The 27,056-nt window shown below is 42.2% G+C and overlaps 1 protein-coding gene across 3 annotated transcripts in view; it reads right to left on the minus strand.

Annotated features, from left to right (window-relative positions):
* Positions 1-2,394: 2,394 nt before the first annotated feature.
* rab11fip4a (RAB11 family interacting protein 4 (class II) a) overlaps positions 2,395-27,056 on the minus strand; it is a 47,717-nt gene continuing 23,055 nt past the window's right edge. Inside the window, exons 6-14 of one of the 3 annotated variants that reach the window (XM_075454516.1) lie at positions 22,102-22,137; positions 21,768-21,876; positions 19,803-19,906; positions 19,195-19,335; positions 15,467-15,548; positions 6,703-6,840; positions 6,465-6,611; positions 5,975-6,118; positions 2,395-5,905 (exon numbers count right to left, since the gene is read on the minus strand). In XM_075454516.1, coding sequence (XP_075310631.1) covers positions 5,789-5,905; positions 5,975-6,118; positions 6,465-6,611; positions 6,703-6,840; positions 15,467-15,548; positions 19,195-19,335; positions 19,803-19,906; positions 21,768-21,876; positions 22,102-22,137 — 1,018 coding nt within the window. In that variant the 3' untranslated portion in view covers positions 2,395-5,788. The remainder of the gene's footprint in view (positions 5,906-5,974; positions 6,119-6,464; positions 6,612-6,702; positions 6,841-15,466; positions 15,549-19,194; positions 19,336-19,802; positions 19,907-21,767; positions 21,877-22,101; positions 22,138-27,056) is intronic. The other 2 variants (XM_075454517.1, XM_075454515.1) reach the window with 2 other exon arrangements.

Here is a 27,056-nt window from a genome sequence, read left to right on the forward strand (position 1 = left end):
ATCTTATAATAACGAATGTACAATAATAAAGATTTCAGCTGCTAAGGTAGCCTGGCCTAAACGACTGCAGGGGGGCCTAAACGCCAATGGCCTAAACGACCTGTATCCCTTAGCTCTAAAGTCAAGCCCGTTGTTCACCATCGACCTGTCCACGCTTCTAACAGATTTTCCCCACTCAGCGACACACCCGCTGAGGACAAAACCCTGGTAACTGGCAGCTCCATAGTCAAAAACGTGGCATTAGAGACACCAGCGGCCATAGTCAAATGCATTCCAGGGGCCAGAGCGGGCGACATAGAATCCTATTTAAAACTGCTGGCTAAGGATAAACGTAAATATGGTAAAATAGTTATTCACGTCGGCGTTAATGACACCCGGTTACGCCAATCGGAGGTCACTAAAATTAATGTTGCATCGGTGTGTAATTTTGCCAAAACAATGTCGGACTCCGTAGTTTTCTCTGGACCCCTGCCAAATCTGACCAGTGATGACATGTTTAGCCGCATGTCGTCCTACAATCGCTGGCTGTCTAGATGGTGTCCAGCAAACAACGTGGGCTACAGAGATAATTGGCAATCTTTCTGGAGAAAACCTGGTCTGATGAGGAGAGACGGCATCCATCCCACTTTGGAAGGAGCAGCTCTCATTTCTAGAAATATGGATGAATTTATTTGCCACCCTAAAACATGACAACCCAGGGCTCAGACCAGGATGCAGAGTTGTAGTCTTACACACTTCTCTGCAGCTTCCCACCTGCTGCTACCCCCCCAATCAATTAACACAAAAGGAGCAAATCCTCTTGTGCAAAAAGAAATTATTAAAACAAAAACTTTAACTGAACAAAAACATCAAACTATTAAATGTGGTTTGCTGAATATCAGATCTCTCCTTTCCAAGTCTCTGTTAGTGAATGAGTTGATTTGTGATCATCATATTGATATATTTTGTCTTACAGAAACCTGGCTGCAGCAGGAGGATCATGTTAGCATCATGTTAGCATCATGTTAGCATTAATGAAGCAACTCCCTCTGACTGTTTAAATGTTCACGTTCCTGGAACCACAGGCAGAGGAGGAGGAGTGGCAGCTATTTTCAGATCAGGGTTACTAATCAGTCCCAGACCCAAGATTAGTTTGAGCTCTTTTGAATCTCTGATTCTCAGTTTTTCCCACGCAAAGTGGAAATCCCAGAAACCTCTTGTGTTTGTTGTTGTGTATCGTCCACCTGGCCCTTATTCTGAGTTTCTGTCTGAATTCTCAGAGTTTTTATCCCAGTTAGTGCTGAGTACAGATAAAGTCATTGTAGTGGGTGACTTTAATATTCATGTAGATGTTGAAAATGACTGCCTGAATATGAACTTTAATTCTATATTGGACTCTATTGGATTTTCTCAGAGTGTTCACAGACCGACTCACTGCCTTAATCACACCCTTGATCTTGTGCTGACTAATAAATTTGTTCAGTTGTAATCTGTGTGAACTAAACTTTGAACATAATTTTGTCTGAAACAGAAATAATCTGTTTGAAGAGTTTCAGTCAGGATTCAGAGTGCATCATAGCACAGAAACTGCACTGCTGAAAGTTACCAATGATCTCCTCTTAGCCTCTGATAGCGGACTTGTGTCTGTGCTTGTCCTGTTGGATCTCAGTGCTGCATTTGATACGGTCGATCACAGTATCTTATTACACAGACTTGAACATGTTATTGGGATTAAAGGAACTGCATTAGGCTGGTTTAAGTCATATTTATCTGATAGATTTCAGTTTGTTCTTGTAAATGAAGAATCTTCCTCACACACCAGAGTAAGTCATGGAGTTCCCCAGGGTTCTGTGCTTGGACCGATTCTTTTCACTTTATACATGCTTCCATTAGGTAACATTATTAGACAGCATGGCATAAATTTCCATTGCTATGCTGATGATACTCAGCTGTACTTATCTATAAAACCAGATGAACCCAATAGGTTGGTCAGACTACAAGCATGTCTTAAAGACATGAAGACCTCGCATATAAAACAGGTTTGTAGGACTGCCTTCTTTCATCTTCGTAATATTGTTAAAATCAGGAACATCTTGTCTCAGAGTGATGCAGAAAAACTGCTCCATGCATTTGTTACTTCAGGATTGGACTACTGTAATTCTTTATTATTGGGCTGTCCCACATATTCTCTGAAAAGCCTTCAGCTGATCCAAAATGCTGCAGCCAGAGTTCTGATGAGAACTAACAGCAGAGATCATATTTCTCCAGTTTTAGCTTCTCTTCATTGGCTCCCTGTTAAATTCAGAATAGAATTTAAGATTCTTCTCCTTACATATAAAGCTCTTAATGACCGAGCTCCATCATATCTTAAAGATCTCATTGTAAGATATTTTCCTAACAGAGCACTTTGCTCCCAAACTGCAGGTTTACTTGAGGTTCCCAGAGTTTCTAAAAGTAGAATGGGAGGCAGAGCCTTCAGTTATCAGGCCCCTCTATTGTGGAATAAGCTGCCAGTAAATGTCCGGGAAGCAGACACCCTTTCCACCTTTAAGACCAGGCTTAAAACTTTCCTTTTTGATAAAGCTTATAGTTAGGGATGGCTCAGGTGATCCTGAAACATCCCATAGTTAAGCTGCTATAGACCCAGCCTGTTGGGGGGCCTCATCTGTCACACCTTTCCTCACTTTACTCTCTTTATGTATATGTGATATTATTGTGGTCATTAACTCGTGTTTCCCTGTTCCAACAGGTATCCTTTGAATGGTGTTACAGTGTTTGTTGTCCCCTCTTTCCTGTCTTCTCAAACCCCAGCTGGTGGAGGCGGATGGCCACCCTTCCTGAGTCTGGTTCTGCCAGAGGTTTCTTCCTGTTCAAAGGGAGTCGTTTCTCTCCACAGTCGCCTCAGGCACGCTCAGGACGGGAGATTGGACCGAAGACAAGTTTCAGTGCAATCTGTTGGTTTCCTTAGCTAGGAAAGTGTTTTTGAATTGGCTCTATATGAATGAATTGGATTATTTCGAAATGAATTATAATTACAATGAATTGAATTCCATTTGGCTTGAATTGGACTTTATTATCTAAGTGCCTTGAGATGACATTTGTTGTAATTTGGTGCTATATAAATAAACTGAATTGAATTGAACTGATTGCACGGCTTTAGTTGCAGTCATCGAGCGCCTACCCATGGCAAGTTTTTTTAAATTTCTTTTTAAGCCATTTTCATATCAAACCATTTCTTTTTTATTTCGGTGACATTATGAACTACAGGTGACACGGTATTATCAGCACTCGTAATAACTTCCCATTTCTTGGCTTTAGCAGGTCCCGTAATTCCACTGCTGACTCTGCTAAAAATGACAGATTTTCCTTTCTGGATCTCTGAAAGCAGAACTTCAGTCTCAGAGCCCCTAAAGTTGTTCTTTTTGCGCCTTGATGCCATTCTCATGACTCAACACGTCCTGCCAAAGGAGAGAGGAAGCACAGCCTTATATGGTATCATTTTGGGCGTGGAGTATCCAAATCTACTATCCTCGTGCACGTGCACTTAAATACGCACAAGTGTGATTCATCATTTACGCAGGTCGTTTACACACTTTTTCTGAAGATAAGAGCGTTTGTTGAATCTGACGTGGCGTGTTCGTACGAGACCTTCGTACGAAAAAAGTGAGAGAAATTTAGAATAAAAATACGAAAATGTTCTTGCATGAGGCCCATTGTGTGAATCCTTGAGATCTCACAAATTCCTACTACATTTCTATTGCAAAGCTTTCTTACTAAGTTTACACCCCTATGTGTTTGCTACCATCATTCACAATCAGTTCGGCACACACAACCCGTGTTTAGCATGACAACATGAAATCAGCAGTACGTGTATGAATCCGAGTCTGGTTCTGCTGGACATCTCTTCCTGTTAATGGGGAGTTCTCTCCACTGTCGCCTGCCGCACTCTGCATGCTCAGGATGGGGGATTGAACTGAAAGACTAATTAAATCTCTTGGTTTCTTTACCTGGGCCTTTGCTTTGATTACTGCACACGATTGCTGTGGCATTGTTTAAATAAACTTGAATCTTTTAATAAACTTTGTCAATATAATCATTTTTGTCCAGAAATGCATTATTTTTTGTCCAATATATTTTATGAGTGATGGCTGTTGGGTCGGACCTATGTAGTCATGTCCACAGCATCCTAAAGCCTCTCAGTGGAGTTAAAAGTCTGGACTCTGTGGTGTCCGATCCATGTCTCATACTTTCTGAACCCCTCCCTCACAGTTTGGGTATGTCCGTGCCATCAGGGAAGAAAATCCCGGTCAATCAGTTTATTCAGGTCGTCTGCTGATCTCGATCAATTTTTTTTAGCTCACTTTTTAAATTGTTTTTGTCCAGGCAGTGCATTAATGCAATTGTTATGAATTGATTATTCAATTCATTGAAGTGGCTTAAGATGACTTGGGTTGTGAGCTAGCTTTACGTATGTGCCATCAGCTTGTGACTTGTTTGCTAGCAACAACATAAGAGACCCACACTTAAAAAGTGCTCTGTGGCAATACGAGAGGTGAAAAGCTCCACAGGACACCTTTAAGATTTGTGATAGACCAACTCGCAAGGAAATCAGTCCTTTAATTCTACTCTCCTGCTCCTCTACAACAAGAAATATGCAGTCATCAAGGTTTCATTCACCTTAGACTCATTTTGGTGGAAAACATGCATATTTTTCAGATACACAAGTCACACATGTAAGCTGCACATGAAAACTATTGTGTCCTCCAACTACTGTTTGTTAGCATTTCTCTGCATGCAACAGTGAGCTGGTTGAGAAGATTTGGCACATAATCCTTAAATACTTTTCCTAAGAATAAGCATGGAAGAAGAAGGCTTTTGACACAGCACTGACTTATCCCCAGAGGCTCATTCACAGTTACTGATATTAACGAATGGATAACCACTCGGAATCAACACTAGATAAAGAATGTGTTTCATGGGGCACTGGAACCTTCAGATGTGTTAAAACAGCTAACGTAAGGGAGAAATTTGCAGATGATTATAGAGTCTCCTAACAGGCATCCATTCTGTAGGCCTTTACAGAAATGTGTCCTCTGACTGTTTCAAGTCCTTCATTTCCTAATCCTAACTTTTGCTCCAGGCGGCACCCTGATGACCACAGCCATTTCCTGCATCTACATTCTGGGATGACCTTTCCTTCTGATAACCTTCACACATGAAGGATTCATAGGAAGTTATGAGTATGTCATTCATACCCTTTTTAATTTAAGTAATAAATATTGTTTGTATTTTCTTCATCAATACAAACCTCATTGTTGACTTTTAATTGAATTCAAAGCGTATAACGGTACTGTTCACCTCATTTTTGCTTCTCCTCCTTGTTCATATTCAAATCATTCCAATAATGAATCATGGTGCAGTTTTATTGTGAAGGAGTAAGAAAATGCATTTAGTGCAGTTAGAAAATATACCTGCAAAACATTTTCTGCATCTTTTGGCAACAAATTTAATTGAAAATATTACAAGACCGAATCACTTGTACAGCATGCGGCATGAGCGGGATGGTCACTCAGAATGATGGAGAACCGACAATTTGCACTGTAAACAGATCCACCATCTTCTGATCCATTTCAGACAAACAAGTTAAAAACACCTGCTAAAACACCAGTAACTGTGGATGTTGCCAAATCAACAATGGAAGGTAAAATCTTATGAATTCCAGCTTTTACATATGGGCAAATAGTAAGATAATGGCAGATCCGCACAACTACACTAATACAATACACGTTTATGTCTGGGCGTGGGGTGTTTAATTCTTAATCTCTAGGATGGAGGGATTGTGGTCAAGAATAGCCAGAATGATTTTGTCCATATACTGCCTCAGACGTAGGTTGATCTCCTCTTGCTCCTTCAGAGCGTCAACCAGCTAAAAGAGAGAAACAAATTCAACCGAGGGTCAGTCCCAAAAAGCCCCATCCACCACTAACATACTTACCTCGTCTCTGGAGGCATTGTCAATCTCAGCTGCTAAGCACTGGGCCTTGGTCTGACAGGCAAACAGGTTCTTAGCCTCATACAGACTCAGGCTGAGAATCTGAGCATTCAGGTCATCGTTCTGGTCGCGCAGCTTATAGTTCTCCTAAAGAAGCACAGAGACGACATTTCCTTACAGTGGGATGAATGTGTGTAAATACTGAATACTGAAACCAGGTGGGAGCAATTATTCAAAGCCGTCACAACTATATAAGAGAACAGAAGTTATTGTTAATTAAATGAAGTTTTTGTTTAGTAAAAAAAAGAAAGAAAGAAAGATCCATGTCGTATAACTAATAGATAGCCGTATATCTGCTGTAGAACTGTCCTGTTCCAGTTAAAAAACAGGACCCAAAGGAAAGCACGGACACCAAGCTTAAAAACAGGTGTAAATGTAGATATGTATTCCTTCTAAGTGAACTACCAGAGGAACGAGGTGGCTGAGTGTGTACCTGTTTCAGTCTTCTGGCTTCATGCTCCATCTCCATCTCCCTGGTCTTTGCGCTATACTCAGACAACCCCTTGCCTTTCCCAGGATGCTCCATTTCCAACTTGAACAACTGCAGATACTCCAGCTCCCGGTGGAGATCGTCAATCAGCTGCAAAGAAAAAAGATTTGACATCTAGAGCAGAATCCCATTCTAACCTTTTACACCTTTTAGGCGAGCTGTCAGGGGGAGAGTGCCTCACCTCCTGCATGGCCTCTTTCTCCTTATGGAACTCACGCCGGTTATACCACAGCTTGTCCATTATCTTTCTGTACAGGTCCATCTCATCCTTCAGCCTCAGACTGGTGTCCTCCAGCTTGTCCGTCATTCTCTGCTTCTCCTGCAGAGGGACAGCGAGAGCCAATGATTGTTCTGACATGGTTCATGCACTCTCATAGCAGACTTTTTTTTTTTTTTTTTTTTTTTAAGAGGGACACATCACTGAGCTCACTTTTTCAACCACGTCCTGGCTAAAAGAGGCAGCAACAATGATGAGCACTGATAAAGGAACCACTAAATTGTTAATATAAAGCCTACTTCACAGTAAAGGATTTTAATTTATCATCATACACCTCAGCTTTATTTACCTGGAGAAACGCAGGAATGCTTCTGAAGATGGAGGCTCAGTTACTGTGTGTGTGTGTCCTGCTCAGTTACTGTGTGTGTGTGTGTGTCCTGCTCAGTTACTGTGTGTGTGTCCTGCTCAGTTACTGTGTGTGTGTCCTGCTCAGTTACTGTGTGTGTGTGTGTCCTGCTCAGTTACTGTGTGTGTGTGTGTCCTGCTCAGTTACTGTGTGTGTGTGTGTCCTGCTCAGTTACTGTGTATGTGTCCTGCTCAGTTACTGTGTGTGTGTGTGTGTCCTGCTCAGTTACTGTGTGTGTGTGTGTGTCCTGCTCAGTTACTGTGTGTGTGTGTGTCCTGCTCAGTTACTGTGTGTGTGTGTGTGTCCTGCTCAGTTACTGTGTGTGTGTGTCCTGCTCAGTTACTGTGTGTGTGTGTCCTGCTCAGTTACTGTGTGTGTGTCCTGCTCAGTTACTGTGTGTGTGTGTGTGTCCTGCTCAGTTACTGTGTGTGTGTGTCCTGCTCAGTTACTGTGTGTGTGTGTGTGTGTCCTGCTCAGTTACTGTGTGTGTGTGTCCTGCTCAGTTACTGTGTGTGTGTGTGTGTGTCCTGCTCAGTTACTGTGTGTGTGTGTGTGTGTCCTGCTCAGTTACTGTGTGTGTGTGTCCTGCTCAGTTACTGTGTGTGTGTGTCCTGCTCAGTTACTGTGTGTGTGTGTGTGTCCTGCTCAGTTACTGTGTGTGTGTCCTGCTCAGTTACTGTGTGTGTGTGTCCTGCTCAGTTACTGTGTGTGTGTGTCCTGCTCAGTTACTGTGTGTGTGTGTCCTGCTCAGTTACTGTGTGTGTGTGTCCTGCTCAGTTACTGTGTGTGTGTCCTGCTCAGTTACTGTGTGTGTGTGTGTCCTGCTCAGTTACTGTGTGTGTGTGTGTCCTGCTCAGTTACTGTGTGTGTGTGTCCTGCTCAGTTACTGTGTGTGTGTGTGTGTGTCCTGCTCAGTTACTGTGTGTGTGTGTGTCCTGCTCAGTTACTGTGTGTGTGTGTCCTGCTCAGTTACTGTGTGTGTGTGTGTCCTGCTCAGTTACTGTGTGTGTGTCCTGCTCAGTTACTGTGTGTGTGTGTGTCCTGCTCAGTTACTGTGTGTGTGTGTGTCCTGCTCAGTTACTGTGTGTGTGTGTCCTGCTCAGTTACTGTGTGTGTGTGTGTGTCCTGCTCAGTTACTGTGTGTGTGTGTGTGTGTCCTGCTCAGTTACTGTGTGTGTGTGTGTGTGTCCTGCTCAGTTACTGTGTGTGTGTGTGTCCTGCTCAGTTACTGTGTGTGTGTGTGTCCTGCTCAGTTACTGTGTGTGTGTGTGTCCTGCTCAGTTACTGTGTATGTGTCCTGCTCAGTTACTGTGTGTGTGTGTGTGTCCTGCTCAGTTACTGTGTGTGTGTGTGTGTCCTGCTCAGTTACTGTGTGTGTGTGTGTGTGTCCTGCTCAGTTACTGTGTGTGTGTGTGTGTCCTGCTCAGTTACTGTGTGTGTGTGTCCTGCTCAGTTACTGTGTGTGTGTGTCCTGCTCAGTTACTGTGTGTGTGTCCTGCTCAGTTACTGTGTGTGTGTGTGTGTCCTGCTCAGTTACTGTGTGTGTGTGTCCTGCTCAGTTACTGTGTGTGTGTGTGTGTGTGTCCTGCTCAGTTACTGTGTGTGTGTGTCCTGCTCAGTTACTGTGTGTGTGTGTCCTGCTCAGTTACTGTGTGTGTGTCCTGCTCAGTTACTGTGTGTATGTGTCCTGCTCAGTTACTGTGTGTGTGTGTGTGTCCTGCTCAGTTACTGTGTGTGTGTGTCCTGCTCAGTTACTGTGTGTGTGTCCTGCTCAGTTACTGTGTGTGTGTGTGTGTCCTGCTCAGTTACTGTGTGTGTGTGTGTGTCCTGCTCAGTTACTGTGTGTGTGTGTCCTGCTCAGTTACTGTGTGTGTGTGTGTGTCCTGCTCAGTTACTGTGTGTGTGTGTCCTGCTCAGTTACTGTGTGTGTGTGTGTCCTGCTCAGTTACTGTGTGTGTGTCCTGCTCAGTTACTGTGTGTGTGTGTGTGTCCTGCTCAGTTACTGTGTGTGTGTGTCCTGCTCAGTTACTGTGTGTGTGTGTGTCCTGCTCAGTTACTGTGTGTGTGTCCTGCGTGCAGAGCCGGTTCTGACCTCCATGGGGCCCTAGGCAAAAATATGCCAAGGGGCCCCCATAATTAAAGTCGTCCAGTCACCGCCCACCCCACACCCCCCAACCGAAGACCACAGAGACAAAATTTGTCCGACTCAAATCAAGTTTAATGTGCAAACAATTAATAATGGCTCAAAGCCAACTCCTCTTAATCATTTCACCATTTGACAGCCGTCTTTGAAATAAGCCTGCATGAAATGCTCTCCTGGACTTGTCTTTAGGGTAAGAAAAATCAAGCCCTGGCTGGAATGGACCTCTGGGCACTATCTCAGTCCGCGTACTGTCCGTTAAGGCTGAAGGCCATTCTGCTGCATCATTGAGAGGAGCACAGACTGTTGCTAGATGTTCTGGTTCTGCACTAGCATCTGATCATGTCTGAATTTCCTCTGACAATGGTGGCTGTACTGAACATGTGACTGCCTCATCAGCTGCAGGTGCATCTGGCTCATCTTTGCCAGATGCACCTGCCTGAACATTGTGCTGGCCCTCCACTGGCTGACTGACTGTAGTCTGTGCTGGTCAGAAACTTAAGCATAGCGCCTGTAAAATATAAATAAGGCTTCAATTAATTTAGCTCCATCAAATTGGTTGCATTTTAAATTTACCGTATTTCCTCAGTTTATAGCCTGCCCCCTAATAGTAGCTTGCCTCTTTTAGTAACCTGGTCTAAAACATTTTTAAATAAATTAATATGTTAAGAAATTCATATGTAAAATTAATTAATATGCTATATAGCATTGGTTATTATGAATATTGTGATACATTATTGTGACTAATGTGTTTATTATATTGTGATTCACCTTCGTAATGCCACAAGTTTCATACATTCATCAAGAGGTCTGCATTTATTAGTCTGTGGGCTATCCAAGCAAAAACCACGCCCCCTTGCTATTGTTAACATGTCAGTCAAATAATTGATACAAGGTTGAGCTCCACATTACATTGCCATATCGCTCTGTCCACGTAATTCTATTGATGCACCAAACACCTAGCTGTAGTATCCCCCTTTTTTTGCCAATAGACCCAGGTCGTAATTTGACATAATTATTACTATTATTATATTATTAGAATAGTATTACTATTTATTCAGACCTGCAGTCGGCACAAACGGTGTCGAATATCGCGAGGTGCACTTCCAATGCGCAGCGAGAAGGGACACACCTCTCGGTTAAAGCCGCATATTCCTCTCATCTCCCGCTGCTGACCGGAATATGCACACTTCTTTTGTCTTCATTTACTTTTGTACTTAGTATACAAGCTCTTCTACAAACATCCCGACCACTGTCACCCTCCAGGTCTTGAATATTGAGTCTATTGAGAATGAGGAGTTGTCGTCATAGTACAGAGCCCCGCCCCTATCCGCCATGTTGGCAGAATGCTAGCGAGAAAACGCCATTCTCTCCGTTCGTTTACATTGTACGCGTGTGTTTTTAAATCAGTAAGTTTAAACAGTGCGGAATTGCAAGAACATGCCTGGAAATCACTGCTGTGTGAAGAACTGTTCCAGTACCTCACATAATACGTTTGGGAAACATAGGAACAACGAAATACATTTTTTTCGGTTTCCTAAATGGATGCAGCATCAGGGAGAGCAGGCGTCTGACCTGACGAGGAGACGCCGGGTTGCCTGGCTGGCTGGACCTTAATTTCGATTGCACCCCTCCGTCGATGAGAGTGTGTTCTCTGCATTTTCACTCGGGTACGTTATCTAAAAATCTCTTTATGTTGTTGTCTCTTAAAGCTACGAAGTTACTTTATGTTGTTGCAAACCCTGAAGTACACCTGACGTTGCTGCCTAGCGAGCTAACTAGCGAACTGTTGCCTCTTCGAAAATTAATGTTAACTACCCCCTAATGTGGCTAATGTGTTAATGTGTATCCCTTCAGCCCTTTTGTCATACCATGAGCAGCGTTACCCTCTCAGTCTGTATCTTTATTTTGCATGTGTTCTGTGATGGGTTTGCCATTGATTGCATAGGTTTTTTTCCATAAACTATTTATTCTGTTGTAGGTAAGCCATCATATGAGATGTTGGAGAACCACGCTGACTGGACAAATTCAGATTTTTACATTCAACTGTACCTGTGCACATGCTGCTCAAATGTGAGGGTGAAAACCTAATGCCTTTAGATAAGATTGTCACTGTTTGCTGTGCCTTAACGAACATGTGCAAAAGTGTTGTTTGAGTTCATTCTTCATTGTTCATTACCTTTTAATTTGTTTGAAATAAATGCTTGAGTGCCTTGTTCATTACCTTTTAATTTGTTTGAAATAAATTCTTGAAACAACTTGATATGGCTTAACAATGTTTATTAACAGAACAGGAAAAAAGAATAAGGGCGCAAGGTGCAGAATGCAATATACCTCTAGGAAAAGTTAACAGTGCAAAAGAACATGTGTGCATTCAGAATAAAAAGTATAAAAATTTCCAGCATGTAAACATTGACAACAAGCAATAATAAAATAATACTGTTACTAGTGCAAAAGAACAAAGAAACACTATTCAGCACAAGAAGAACAAAACCATGGCGTGTCAGCGGAGGGTCTGTCCACAAGCCCCACACAACTGAAGTGATACCACTGGACTGGTAAGTGGAGGCTCAGAGTCTCTGTGAATGCAGGACCTGTAAAATAAATAAAGTGAAATAAACTAAACAGTAAAAAGCATTTATTTCAAGTTACAGTCTACACTTTAGACACATTGGTAATGGCTGTAATCTAACCAGGACATGTACACCTTGCATTGAAAATGTTAATGGCTTAAATCTAACCAGGAATGTACGCCTTGCATTCACACATAAGTACCCTAGCCAACCCAGAACTGGTTTGTTCACTTTGCAGCCCCCAACACCCAACACAATAACCTGCTACAGTATGTGTCGTTGGGCTAAAATCAAATGACAACTAAATACCTAAACATAAGCTTTAGCATACATCAAAACATTGGAAACGTTTGTGTACATTGAACATCTCGTTAATCTAGTGTTTACAAAACAAGTCGCAGTTAATTACGTTGTCATTTTGGTCAAGAAGTGTCTCAATGCAATGTAATTACAACACACTAAAATGCATGACAAGAACCTTACCTTTGCCAGTACAACGCTGTTATCATCACCAGAGCCACCTGGAGGCTTGTAGATGGCCAAGTCCTGCACCCAGCCACAGCAGAAAGTCTCGTACGATTCCAAAGATTTGTGACTTTTAAACTCCTGCATAGTGTAGTAACTTACACCAAAGACAAGATAATTGACTATGTCCATATATGTGCACGGAGGTAACTGGTCCAGGTCTCTGTGCCATTCTGCTGCAGGGAGCTCGTAAGGATCAATATTTTGGATGCTGGACAGTTTCTCCAAATACCGCTGCTTTGCGCTTGTAATAAGCTTGTCCCTGTAAGGTCCCTTTTCTTTCGCCTTATCTCTCTGCATTGCTTTGCTTTCTTTCTTTTGTATTCGTCTCTGCCCTGCCGAAATGACAAATGCGGGAAGATATCCATTAAGTTAATGGCGTTGCCCCTGGCAACCAATAGATTCTTCTGCCAACATGGCCGACCGGAGTCACGTGACTCCTCATTCTCAATAACATGCACATTATGACCCGTTGCTTACTTTATCACCCTGCCGTTGCCATGCACCCCTGCCTAACGACGGTAAACAAACTTGCAGCATGAAATATTTACCCCGCGTCTCATTCAGAAAAACCTCCACTTCCTCAATATATGTCCCCTACAGAAACAAATACTTCCAATGTGTACTTAGCAATTTAATGAATGTATGTTTTTTTTCTTCTTCTGGAAACCGTTCCCAAGATCCGCGATTGTTAGACAGTCTCCCTCAGTTAACAGTTCTCACGATTCTCACTCCTGTCCCATACGAAATTAGCCACAGAAGGGTAGCATAACCAAAAAGAGAGGGGTTACGTTGCCTTGCTGACTGCTGTTCTCGTTGCTCATTTTCAATGATTTTCTTATTTCGTTCCCAGAAGGAATATGTTGTTTTATATGTATATATAAGCACAATATGGAGATGCACCTTCATTTTGTTGTACTTCTGTGCAATGATAGCCTAGCAAGCCAGACCCGTACAGCAAAAAGCTGTACATAGCCCCGGAGCAAATTCCATTTGCGGCCGCTAGGGGCGTCTAGATTTCTAGGCTAGTGCAATGACAATAAAGCTTTCTATTCTATTCAATAATGAAGACAAATTGAAACTGGAAGCAATTCTGTGGATGTTCAGCAATAAATAATGCTACATTCAGAAAATTTGGGAATTTGTACCAGGCAACTATTTTAGTTGCCTGGTACAAATTCCACTTGGTACATTCCACTCATGAAATAATACATTGAAGTTGTTCTCATAGCTTTGGCATGACATGCTATTAGAATACGGTGTGAGATCTGCTAAGTCTTAACAAATACAGCAGAAAATGAGCCAGCACAAAAAAAAAGGAAAAACAGCAGAAAGGGGTCACACTCGAACCCATAAATCTGATGGCAGAACATATAGGTAATACTTTCAAATGTATTTGCCCTTTGGGATAGATTGAACTATCCTCTGGCTTTTAAGGCCAGTCTGATTTACTGGTACACATCTTTTTAGAAACGGCGTAACATTCCCAGAGCTCAGTGAATCTGTTTGACAGCAACAATAATACTGATTACCACAGATATAAATGCACTCAGAGAGTGCAGACTTCCGCCAATGAAGCTTTGTTTTATAAGCGCATTTTTTTTATCCACCCATATATTGTAGTGAATGGTCTGAAACATTAAGGTCGTAATCCACCACGTCCGAGAGAAAGCGATGCGTCTGCTTAAACTTGTGCATAGATTCAGCTGGCTCGTGTTCCGATTGAAAAGGTTTACAAAGTTAAGATGCTATCTTTCAGATGCGACTCAGAAACGGCAAAGACGGCTTTCACACTGCGACCCGCTACCTTAGCGGGTCAAAATTGCGGACCTCCTTGTCTCCCCAGTTGGCCATATTAAAAAATGTCTCCAACTTGATGTAGGCTAAAACAGAGTAAAACTTGTCCTCACCTGTCGCTGTTGTTCTGAATCAGCTGTCCATTCTGTCTTTTAAACTCCTCACGTCACGCCACGCCCACGTCCGACCCGCGTCGATTGCGTTCACACCAAACTCGGCTCGGCAAAAAGACTAGGGTCCGACGCGGGTCGAAAGGCGAGTCGAGTTGACGCGGCAGCCCGGGTCGGCAGTGTGAACACAACAGCGGACACGCTAAATTCGCGAATTAAACGCGGGTTAAGGCTCTAGCATGGTTGCCGCGTCTGCTCGCGCGAGCGGTGTTGATGACGTCACGAGTTCGTGCCCGCCATAGGACCCTATATAGTGGCGCAAGTCGTTGCGCGCCAGTAGTTGCAATTTTCTCCGTCACAGAGGTGGCGCTGCTACGTTAAGGTTACCGCTACTCTACAACCACGAAAGTGGAGAAGAAAACAATGCCGCTGTCAAGAGCAAGAATACTGTAATTAATGATACTGCTGCAGTTTTCGGATCATTTTAATTTTTTAATTCAGTTAAAAGAGGTGAAGGTTTGAAGCCCCCGGCATCAACAGAGTCTCTGCCCTCTTCTTTGCCTTCACGTATCTGTCCCGTAGCTTCTTCCACACATTCTTACAGAACTCTCCCTCTTTCCCCAAAGTTCTGCCCATCTCTGTGCATCAGTTTGGGGAGTTTACATGTTCCCTGTGCTGTTTCACTGCAGTTTCGTACAGCTGCCTGTACAAACGCACCTCCTGACTGAGCCTGGTCTCACATCGGTCCATCCGGTTCGTTGTGCTCGGCGCCGCCAAGTTACAAAAATCGACTGGTGCACGACAACGCGCTGCGCCGTCTTTTCAAGGGAAGCGCCATGCCTGAAACGTCATTTTGACGTCACGGTCCACCACCGCCGTGACAGACGCGGCAACCATGCTACCGCCTTTATTCGGCAGTGAAAGGGGCTACTGTTTACCTTCCCCCCTGCGCAGTTAGTGTAAGTTTTCCCCCTGCGAACCCCCTCCTACCCCTCCCTCAACGATAACGAAACAACCAAGCCCCGCCACCTTGTGGCAAGATTGCAGCACGAACAGACGAACATCCAGACCAACAGACAAACTCGGGCGATCACATAACCTCCTTGGAGGAGGTAATAACAATGAAAAAAGGAAGGTTGTGAAAAACTGAATGACCTTTTTGATGAATTGCACTCACCTGGTCCAGTTTCTCTGTCTGAGACTTGAGTCTGCACACATTTAACGTCATCTCTCCGTTCTCCTCTTCTAACTGCTGTACCCTGTGGATGAGTGTGCTGGATCAATGCCGGAGCCTTTAAACAGCTGCTTTCAGTTTGGAGTTGCTATACTATTATCCAAGTGTGGAAAACAGGAGCACACAAAGGGCAAATGCAAACACTGCTTTCAAGAGGATGCAGCAGTGCAAGATCAGAGGAACTGTATAGATTTAACTGCGACACACACGCAGACGACCTGGTTTCCGAGTATAAATCAGGATATACTCGGAAACCAGGTCGTCTGCGTGTGTGTCGCAATGAAAGTGCGCATTCGTCCAGTCGCGATTGTTGTTGAATGACCTCCGTAACCGTAACACCCACAATCCTAGCTTGTTCGTGATTGTCCCTCTTGCGTTGTGGCGTGGGATTAACATAGCGCAGACAGCGCTTCAAGGCATAAATCAAAAATAACTGCGTCGTGTCTGCGACAAGCTCACTGCGACACACTGCTGCGAAGTATACACGAGCCTTAAGCCAAGCACTGAGGGGTGCTTGATGCTGTGGTTGGTGGAAACCCCACCCCCCACCAGCTGTATGACGCTATTGTTTGGTTTGAACTGAAGTGAACTAGTTCAAAGTTTAGTTCACACAGTTGTACTTATCTATGAAACCAGATGAAACCAATAGGTTGGTCAGACTACAAGCATGTCTTAAAGACATAAAGACCTGGATGACTCAGAACTGTCTGCTTCTAAATTCAGACAAAACTGAAGTCGTTATCTTTGGACCTGAGCGCTTCAGGGAGAAATTGTCTAGCTATATAGTTACTCTAGATGGTATTTCCTTGGCTTCTAGTTCTACAGTGAGGAACCTTGGAGTTATTTTTGACCAGAACTTATCATTTGACTCGCATATAAAACAGGTTTCTAGGACTGCCTTCTTTCATCTTCGTAATATTGTTAAAATCAGGAACATCTTGTCTCAGAGTGATGCAGAAAAACTGCTCCATGCATTTGTTACTTCAAGATTGGACTACTGTAATTCTTTATTATTGGGCTGTCCCACATATTCTCTGAAAAGCCTTCAGCTGATCCAAAATGCTGCAGCCAGAGTTCTGATGAGAACTAACAGGAGAGATCATATTTCTCCAGTTTTAGCTTCTCTTCATTGGCTCCCTGTTAAATTCAGAATAGAATTTAAGATTCTTCTCCTTACATTTAAAACTCTTAATGACCGAGCTCCATCATATCTTAAAGATCTCATTGTAAGATATTTTCCTAACAGAGCACTTCGTTCCCAAACTGCAGGTTTACTTGTGGTTAGCACGTCACCTCACAGCAAGAGGGTTCCAGGTTCAATTCCCCGCTCATACTTTCTGTGTGGACTTTGCATGTTCTCCCCGTGTATGCCGGGTACTCCGGTTTCCTCCTACCGTCCAAAAGCATGCTTGTCAGGTTAATTGGTGACTAATTGGTGGTTTGTCTCGTTTGTCTCTGTGTGGTCCTGTGATGGACTGGTGACCTGTTCAGGGTGAACCCCGCCCAATGTATCTCGCCCCCTGCCCTGCGACCCTACAGTTGGATGAAGCGGGTATAGAAAATGGATGGATTATGATTACAATGAATTGAACTCCAATTGGCTTGAATTAAACTATATTATTGAAGTGCCTTGAAATTATATTGTTGTAATTTTGCACTATATGAATAAAACTGAATTACATTAAATAGGTATATAGTTCCATTCGACTCGATCCAATGCCTTTAGAGAATCCAGTGAGATCACCATTTCAGCAACGGGCTGGCAATGTTCTACACAATGTTCTGGAGTCTTTTCAAGTTTTAGAGTGTCTGTTTAAAATAAAAACTGTTTGCTCAGTAGATATTGTTTGTGGTAATAATTTCTCCAGTCTGGCAGCTAATGTTTTAGACCAGGGGTCGACAACCCGCGGCCCTGGAGCCACATGCGACTCTTTTCATCCTGATGCTGGAGAAAAAGTCTCCAATTCAAGTGTATTTTATTTGTCTTAGTTACTTTTTTATTGTAGTTCTAAATTGAAAGATTATTGTGATCTTCAAATATTAAAATAAAATGATATTCTATTAGTTTTATTATTTTTCATCACACTCACCGGTATATGGCCGCCAAAACGCTGCGCATTTATGGAGACTTTCAACCCCAAGTATGGAGAAATGTAAGAAAAGAAAAATATCTGCAGAAAATAGAACATTTAATGATGCCTGCAGATTCATTTGCATTTACCTCTGAGGAGACTGGCTCAACAGTGGGCCTGATTTCCGTAAGCAACACACTATAGTTGTTTCTACAAAGCGTAAAAGTATTTGCGGCTCCCAGTGTTTTCTTTCCCGTGGAAACCGGGTCCAAATGGCTCTTTGAGTGTTAAAGGTTATCGACCCCTGCTTTAGACAGAATCTCATAACCGCCATTTAGCAAAGATATATGTTGATATGAAGCACACTGGAATGCATCTTTACCTTGTGTAGTGCAGAAAGTGTTATAGCAGCTTGTCGTAGGGCCGGTGGAAGCTGTCGAGATGGCAAGGATTCATTAAACATGGCTACTAGCAGGGCAATAATTAAGGTGCAAATTTCTTATAGAAGCCTGAGGAAAAGTCGTCTGGACCAGGGGTTTTATTGCTTTTCAAAGATCTAATAGCTTCCAAAATTACTGCATTCAAAATCTTTCTCCCTAATGGTGCACTGTGCTTGGGTGAGATGGAGGGAAATGTAAGTTTGTTGGTTAAAGTTATTGTTTAAAGACATTGTTGATCTCCAAATGGTTGGTCACACCATCGTTTTCATCATAAACCTTAGTTATGAGGCGAGAGGAGGCAGATTGGCTGGCTCATTGGGCTAATAAAATATTGCAATGGGCCCTTGTAAGTAAGGATGTGGCTTTGGCTGTGGTCAGTGTATCGCACTTCGTTTGCAAACGCAACCTTTCACACTAAATACTGTTTGTCAATCCCAGCTAAGGCTTGGAAGATGTTTGACAGCCTCCCCAAGCTTGGCTATTCCTGCTTTTTCTTTCGAGAGAAGTATTCAATTATTTGTCCTCAAAGGAAAGCCTAAAGCGCCTCCTGTAAGGTTTCGTGGGAAACCTCAGGGATGGCGTTAGTTTCTATAAAGAAAGTAATCTGAGAAGAGATTATTCTTACTAATTTTTCATTGGTCAATAGAAGTGGATTAATGGCATGAGGGTCTGAAGCAGTTTGGTTGTGTCAGTTGAAAGGAGAGTGCGCCATGGTCTGAGACAGAAATGATATGGCATTGTATTTCCCCTACTTTGCAGAGGTCATTAAACTGTATCCTGCAGGCTGTGCTTCTAATAATCCCAACTCTGAGATGCTCACGCTAGTTAAATACTTTTAACTGGACTCCTGAATGTCAGCACCACACAGCAGGACAGAGGATAAGCTTCCAAAAAAAACCTAATTATTCTCTTGCCGTTTTTTCGACGTGTTTCTGTAAAGAAAATGTGAGCTGTGCTCCTTTTTATGGCCTGATCACAGCATCCTCAGTGAAAATGAGCGTGTGCCCCTCTGTGTTGTGTTCCCACTGAAGCCCAGCTGGAGCCCGTAGAAACCTGCGTCTACTGAAAAGCAATTTAATGAGTGACTGAGCCAATTAGTCAGATGACAGTAAGTGTTCCTGGTGTAAAAAGGGCTTGCTTGTATTGTAGTTGAGTTTACCTGTAGCACAGCAGTTCTATCTCTGTGTTTCTGTCTCTGTCCATTTTGCTGTACGCCTCCCGGTAGCTCTTCATTTCCTCCTCCACACTCTCTGCTGCCTTTGTCTCTGCATCCTTCACTTGCTCCTCCAGCTCATGCACCCTGGGAGGCAAACGGGGAGAGTGTGGGGCAAAGAGAAAAAAAAAACTAAATTTCTTCAAGATAAGTTTATAAAAAGCTACATTTGTACATCCCGATCCCTCTTTCCCTTTACCAAAACTACATGGAACATTTTGAACATGGCTCGTTTAAATTGCACATATGCATTGAATGTTCAGATGGTTCCATGCAAAAATTAAAGCATCAAGTGTAAAATATCAAAATCATCACTAACATCACCTTTAAAACAATGCATGCTTGTGGTATATTTATATCCAGCAGACCATTTATGCTTATGGTTGAATACATTTTGAAATAAAATGTCATGTGATTTAGAAAAATGTGGACACAATGTGCTTTTGGGTTTTGTACATTTGAAATATAATGTTCAGCATGTGGAAGCATTAATATCAGATTAAATATTTTTGGAGGAATAGATTTGCCTCATAAAACTAAATGTGCTTTCCTACCTGTGAACAAGTTGAGTGTTCTCCTGTTTGAGTTTAGACTTGAGGTCACCATTGGCCAGACTGTCACTTTCCAACTCTGTCACTTTCTTCTCCAGATAACTGACCTGAGTGAGACAACCAAGCTTTTGACTCAACAAGTTCTACAAATGACACTACATACAAGTTCACTGAAGCATAGAAAGTACATACAAACCAAACAGAATGAATATTTTATATATACTGAGAATTGTTTTATGGTAAAGATGTCTGTTATTTTCCTGCAACACAGGGCACAAAGGGCACAGTGAGACTGCTAACAGCTGGAAAAGATTTTTGACAACATGTACTTACAGGAGAACTAAGTATGGATTTTGGGCACAGCAGTGATTTCAGCTTGTCATCCTGCAGGCTTATACCTGACAGTGTCCAGTGTAGCATGTCAGCATTTCCCAGCAGAAGTTGATAAAAAATCATCATCAGTCATCAATTCTTTAAGTCTCCACAGGGCTGATGAATATGTTGTGATTCATTTATTCATGTGCATGTTAAGGCTGCACGGTGGTGCAAGAGGGTTCCTGGTTCAACTCCCGGCTGGTTCTTTCTGTGTGGAGTTTGCATGTTCTCCCCATGTATGCATGGGTTCTCTCCGGGTACTCCGGCTTCCTCCCACCGCCCAAAACCATGCATGTCAGGTCCTTTGGTTATTCTGAATCGTCCCTAGGAGTGAGTGTGCATGATTGTTTGCCTTGTTTGTCACCCTTCCAGGGTGTACTCCACCTCTCGCCCAATGACAGCTGGGATAGGCTCCGGCCCCCCCATTACTTTTAACTGGATTAAGTAGGTATTAAAAATGGATTTAATAGATGGTATGTCTGGTGAAAGATTTTGAACAAGTATTAAAGTCAACTACTTTTACTTTAGTCTGTAACATGTTAGCCATTTTTATGCCAGTGAGTACAAAACACATGTGAAGCAGCCCATAGAATCCAGATCTGTGCCACAAAATACCAAGAAAGAAAAATCTTATTTCATGGATCCATGCTGCTAAGCTTCAGGAGCAGGACTTCAAGTTACTCAAATGTTTTCACTTGTAGCCTGCCACTACAGATTGCATTCAAACGAAGGTAACAATTAGCATTTTTGTTATTCGCAGTTAGATTTATGGATTTACTTTTTTCCCCCAAACAAAATCAGTTGTTAAACGGGAAGAGTAGATGAACATATTTTATGCCAGAAATAAGGTCCAGGTTTAACAACTGATTTTGTTTGGGGAAAAAGCTAACTTTAGTTGTTTGTGGTTTTTCCTCAGCTGTAGGGGTAGAGGGATGGGGCTGTGCGAGGTGGCATCATTGATTGTTCTCCATCTGAACAGGATGGCTCACAGTGGTGCCAGCCAGGACTCCCTCATTACACTGTACCTTTTGATTGTGTGTGTGTCTATTAATGTGCATATTTTCAAACGTAAACTGCTCTCTGGTGAAAAGACACGATACCCTGAAACCTTTTTCCTGACTATTCTGCCTTACCATTTAGATTCTAGTTTAAAATCCTCTGAACTTTTCAGAAAAACTCTGGTGTCACTGTATAAACTATCACCCTGGTAACCAAGAAAATGAGAAGAATCAGGTCCTGTCATGTCTGTGGTGCACTCACATGAGATGTTTGACAGAAATGATCAGTGCAAACACAGGTGACACAGACTGTTGCCTGTGAGTGTTGTGCTTCTGTCACTGTATGAGTGATGTGTCATCAACGATGATGCTCGCCCCAACACCCTGAAATGTGGACACAAGCCCCTAAAAAACTTTAATGTGAACTATACAAACAAAGGATGACGTCCATCTTCTAATCTACTTCAGCAGTAAAAAGCAAAGTCATATTCTGTATTATATTTGTAGGTAACATACTGGTTCCATTATCATCGCAACAATGCAAAAAATGTTTTGGCTTACAGTCAAGTCTTACTGCCTTTTTGCGTGTATTTACTTTGTCTGTGATGTCAAGGTCGCAGGAGTCAATACTGTCTGTGAACAGATCCTCTGTGCTGCTGCCCTGACTGGACCCGAAAACGGTGTGGGTGGCCTGGAACAGCTGACTGCAGAGGAGAGAGGACATATCAAGAAGCAGCACAGACAAGCCATTACACCCACGAGACCAATGATGATATAAAGACAGCCATGCCCGCTTGTGAAGACACTCACACGATAAGATTTTTCACCTTACTTTCAAACCTAGCACTGTGATCTTCAACAAAACAACAGCTCCCTCTTTGCAATGCAGTGGAAGATTAGGTTATCAGGAAGGAGGGTCAGACACTCACCGTCCAAATGCTCTGCTGGAAATCTTTCTGTTAGGACTGAAACACAAGAGAGAAACTAAGTCACCACACTGACAAGAACCCAGCTCCAATCATCTTTTGGACAAAACCATCATCTGTGTATGACCACAAAACTTGTCTTTGCTTGGGTATATCACTCGTGTTTTGTGGACATGTCAAGTGGTAAGTGAAACACTAATTAACAATATTAATTCATTCATTTACAAGAGGGAATTTTATAAATTAAAGTAGTTTCGATTGATCAGGTTTTAAGGTTTAATGGATGGATGGATGGAATGGATGGATGGAAATTACTGCAAAGAGAAAACACCCCACACAACAGAGTATGTACATAAACCTTTATTAACTACAGCTAGAGACCGACACAATTTTCAATTCAATTCATTTTTATTTATATAGTGCCAAATACAACAAATGTCATCTCAAGGCACTTAGATAGTAAGTCCAATTCAAGCCAATTGGAATTCAATTAATTAATAATAATCATAATTCATAAAATAATCCAATTCGTTCATATAGAGCCAATTCAAAAACAATTTCCTAGCTAAGAAAACCAACAGATTGCACTGAAAACTTTTTGTTTTTCGGTCCAATCTCCCGGCCTGAGCGGCGTGCCTGAGGCGACTGTGGAGAGAAACGACTCCCTTTTAACAGGAAGAAACCTCTGGCAGAACCAGACTCAGGAAGGGTGGCCATCCGCCTCGACCAGCTGGGGTTTGAGAAGACAGAAAAAGGGGGGGGGGGGAAGGGGGGGGGGGGGGATGGGGAGGGGGGCAGGGGGCCACCGCGACGGCGGCACTGTAACACCATTCAAAGGATATCTGTTGGAACAGGGAAACACGAGTTAATGACCACAATAATATCACATATACATAAAGAGAGTAAAGTGAGGAAAGGTGTGTCAGATGAGGCCCCCCAGCAGTCTAGGCCTATAGCAGCTTAACTATGGGATGTTTCAGGATCACATGAGCCATCCCTATTCAAGGTAAACACAAGAAACTTGTGCTAACGAAAAAATAAATAATAAAATAAAGTAAAGGACCAGACTCAGTGAGTAATTCCCTATACTCCCTATATAGATCTGCTCCTCACACCACAACAACCATCTTTTTACAGCCACAAGCTACCTCAGCCTCTCACCAACTGCACACCAGTCACAGCGGGGTGGGGATGCAAACCCTGGTTCGGGTAGGGGGAGAAATAAAAGAGGTAAGAGAAGCGGGAATGGGATTCAAACCCTGGTTCGGGTAGGGGGTAATGAAAGTATAGAGGGTGCCAGAGGTGGAGGCAGAACAAGACACACTAGCAGACACACTATCAGATTCAACAGACCTAACTATAAGCTTTATAAAAAAGGAAAGTTTTAAGCCTGGTCTTAAAAGTGGAAAGGGTGTCTGCTTCCCGGACATTTACTGGCAGCTTATTCCACAATTGAGGGGCCTGATAACTGAAGGCTCTGCCTCCCATTCTACTTTTAGAAACTCTGGGAACCTCAAGTAAACCTGTAGTTTGGGAACGAAGTGCTCTGTTAGGAAAATATCTTACAATGAGATCTTTAAAATATGATGGAGCTCGGTCATTAAGAGTTTTATATGTAAGGAGAAGAATCTTAAATTCTATTCTGAATTTAACAGGGAGCCAATGAAGAGAAGCTAAAACTGGAGAAATATGATCTCTCCTGTTAGTTCTCATCAGAACTCTGGCTGCAGCATTTTGGATCAACTGAAGGCTTTTCAGAGAATATGTAGGACAGCCCAATAATAAAGAATTACAGTAGTCCAATCTTGAAGTAACAAATGCATGAATTAGTTTTTCTGCATCACTCTGAGACAAGATGTTCCTGATTTTAACAATATTACGAAGGTGAAAGAAGGCAGTCCTAGAAACCTGTTTTATATGCGAGTCAAATGATAAGTTCTGGTCAAAAATAATTCCAAGGTTCCTCACTGTAGAACTAGAAGCCAAGGAAATACCATCTAGAGTAACTATATAGCTAGACAATTTCTCCCTGAAACGCTCAGGTCCAAAGATAACGACTTCAGTTTTGTCTGAATTTAGAAGCAGACAGTTCTGAGTCATCCAGGTCTTTATGTCTTTAAGACATGCTTGTAGTCTGACCAACCTATTGGTTTCATCTGGTTTTATAGATAAGTACAGCTGAGTATCATCAGCATAGCAATGGAAATTTATGCCATGCTGTCTAATAATGTTACCTAATGGAAGCATGTATAAAGTAAAAAGAATCGGTCCAAGCACAGAACCCTGAGGAACTGCATGACTTACTCTGGTGTGTGAGGAAGATTCTTCATTTACAAGAACAAACTGAAATCTATCAGATAAATATGATTTAAACCAGCCTAATGCAGTTCCTTTAATCCCAATAACATGTTCAAGTCTGTGTAATAAGATACTGTGATCGACCGTATCAAATGCAGCACTGAGATCCAACAGGACAAGCACAGACACAAGTCCGCTATCAGAGGCTAAGAGGAGATCATTGGTAACTTTCAGCAGTGCAGTTTCTGTGCTATGATGCACTCTGAATCCTGACTGAAACTCTTCAAACAAATTATTTCTGTGTAAATGATCACAAAGCTGAGCTGCAACTATTTTTTCAAGAACTTTAGACATAAAAGGGAGATTGGATATAGGTCTATAATGAGCCAACACTTCTGAATCAAGAGTAGGTTTTTTAAGTAAAGGTTTAATTACAGCAACCTTAAAAGTCTGAGGTACATATCCTGTCAACAAAGACAGATTGATCAAATCCAATATGGAAGTGTCAATTAATGGGAAAACCTCCTTGAACAGTCTGGTTGGGATTGGGTCTAAAACACAAGTTGATGGTTTAGAAGAGACTATTGCTGTTGTTAGTTCAGAGAGATCAACTGGGCAGAAGCCGTCTAAATACAAATCAGGTTCTAAAGATACTTCTAAAGCTGCTGTACTTGATGATACATCACTGATAATAGTGGGAAGGACTCCATCAATCTTCTCTCTGATAGAAACAATTTTATTAATAAAGAAGCTCATGAAATCATCACTGCTGAGAGTTAAAGGAATAACTGGCTCAGCAGAGCTCGGACTCTTAGTCAGACTGGCTACAGTGCTGAAAAGAAACCTGGGATTATTCTTATTCTCATCTATCAATGATGAATAATAAGCAGTTCTAGCTTTACGAAGGGCTTTCTTATACATTGTTAAACTATCTTTCCAGACACAACAGTCGAGTGTGACTGTGTGTGTGTCTCTGGGTGTTAAACAACGGAACATTGGGAAAGTGGGAATGATGTTCAGAGAAAGCAATGGATGTGAAGTTACCATGAAGATTACCGGTAAGGATGTGACACCTGAAGAAATATATATAGTGTATAGAATGTTACTACTTTAACATCAACCCAAACACTATGAACACTGAGGGGGCTGCATCATTTAAAATAGCCCATTTTTCCAGCTGTAATGCGATGAAACTGGTTTGAACTCCATGACTCTGAGGTCGCATTGGGGCGAACACATGCCAAGCCAAGGTGGTTCTTTCTTGGAGGTAGAGTGTTTCCTCCTGCACTTTTGTTGGGTCCCGTGTCAGCACCGTGCCGGCATCAGACCTTTAGACAGCACCACTGGGATGAAGGATGAAGTGATGGGCCTCTTAAACAAACCATGCTTCTGCAGGAGGTTGTTTGTTGATCTTGTGCCGTGGTGATCCAACAAAAAAAAAAAAAATAAGCAGACTTTTTTCTCATAAGGTAGTTAGTGTATGAACTGATTTAGGCCATCCTGAAAAGGTTGATTAGCAGGGAAAAACGCAAAGGTTAGTACCATTAGAAACAGTGACTGATATGATAAAAGGTAATGCAAACAAAGAAAAAGAAGAAAAAAAAAGACACTATGGAAATAAGCTTCAGATGGTAAGAGTCCAGACTGGAGATGATCAGGGGTCCAGTAGAAAAGTCCAATTTGCTGATGAAGCTTCCTAACTGAATGAGATGACCCGGAAGTATCTGAGCAGCAGCCAAGAGCTGTTAGAATTTTACAATGCAAAGGAAAGAAGCTGTAATGCCTACTTTACGATCTCCATGGGAATCGGATACCTGCCCATCCTTCATGGAAGAAAGGAGATTGTCCCAGAAATCCTTGCAGCCACCACTTTCATAGTGACCCTCAGTTATTTTCATTCATTTGAACTAAATGTGACTCATGTGAGTAAATATGAGAACGGGAGGGTTTGTTTGGACAGCATGTGACAACGCTTTGAAATGTTTTCATCATTTTCCCTCCTTTTTCAGTTCCAAACCTTGATCATTTGTAATATTCTATCTAAGGTAATATTCTATATTGCCTCTAATAAGATTCATAAGAGATAACCATTGTATAACAGAGTGTATTAGTATCTGTCACACTTATTGTAGAATATTTATTGAACATCTGTAGTTTCAGAGAGTAAATGTGGTGAATTCGGATTGCTGCATGGTTGTCTTTTCTTTAGTCCTTAAGAATTTTCCATCTTTCCTTAACCCCATGATGTTTTCCATCAAGGTCAAGCAAAAGAGTTTAGGAAAAAGTTTTTAAAGAAGTCTTTACCACTCTAGGGCACTCTGTTCTTGCTATTGTTAACAGCAATTTGTCTTCAGGTGTGGTTCCTGTAAATTTAAAACATGCTGTTGTTCAACCCCTGATTAAAAAAAAAAAAAAAAACTGTTTTAGATCCCACAGTTCTTGCTAATTATAGGCCAATTGCTAAATTACCCTTCATTTCTAAAATCATTGAAAAGATGGTTTATGACCAGTTCATGGCCTTTCTGGAAAAGCATAATATTTTAGAAGTTTTCCAATCAGGTTTTAAAGAAATCCGGCGACGTGGGATCTGGAGACGGCAACGGTCTGCCGGACGGTCATACGTCCAGCGACGAGGGAACTTCAACCGGAGACGGTCTGGC

The sequence above is a fragment of the Odontesthes bonariensis genome, chromosome 21 (assembly GCF_027942865.1).
Source record: "Odontesthes bonariensis isolate fOdoBon6 chromosome 21, fOdoBon6.hap1, whole genome shotgun sequence".
NCBI lineage: Eukaryota > Metazoa > Chordata > Actinopteri > Atheriniformes > Atherinopsidae > Odontesthes > Odontesthes bonariensis.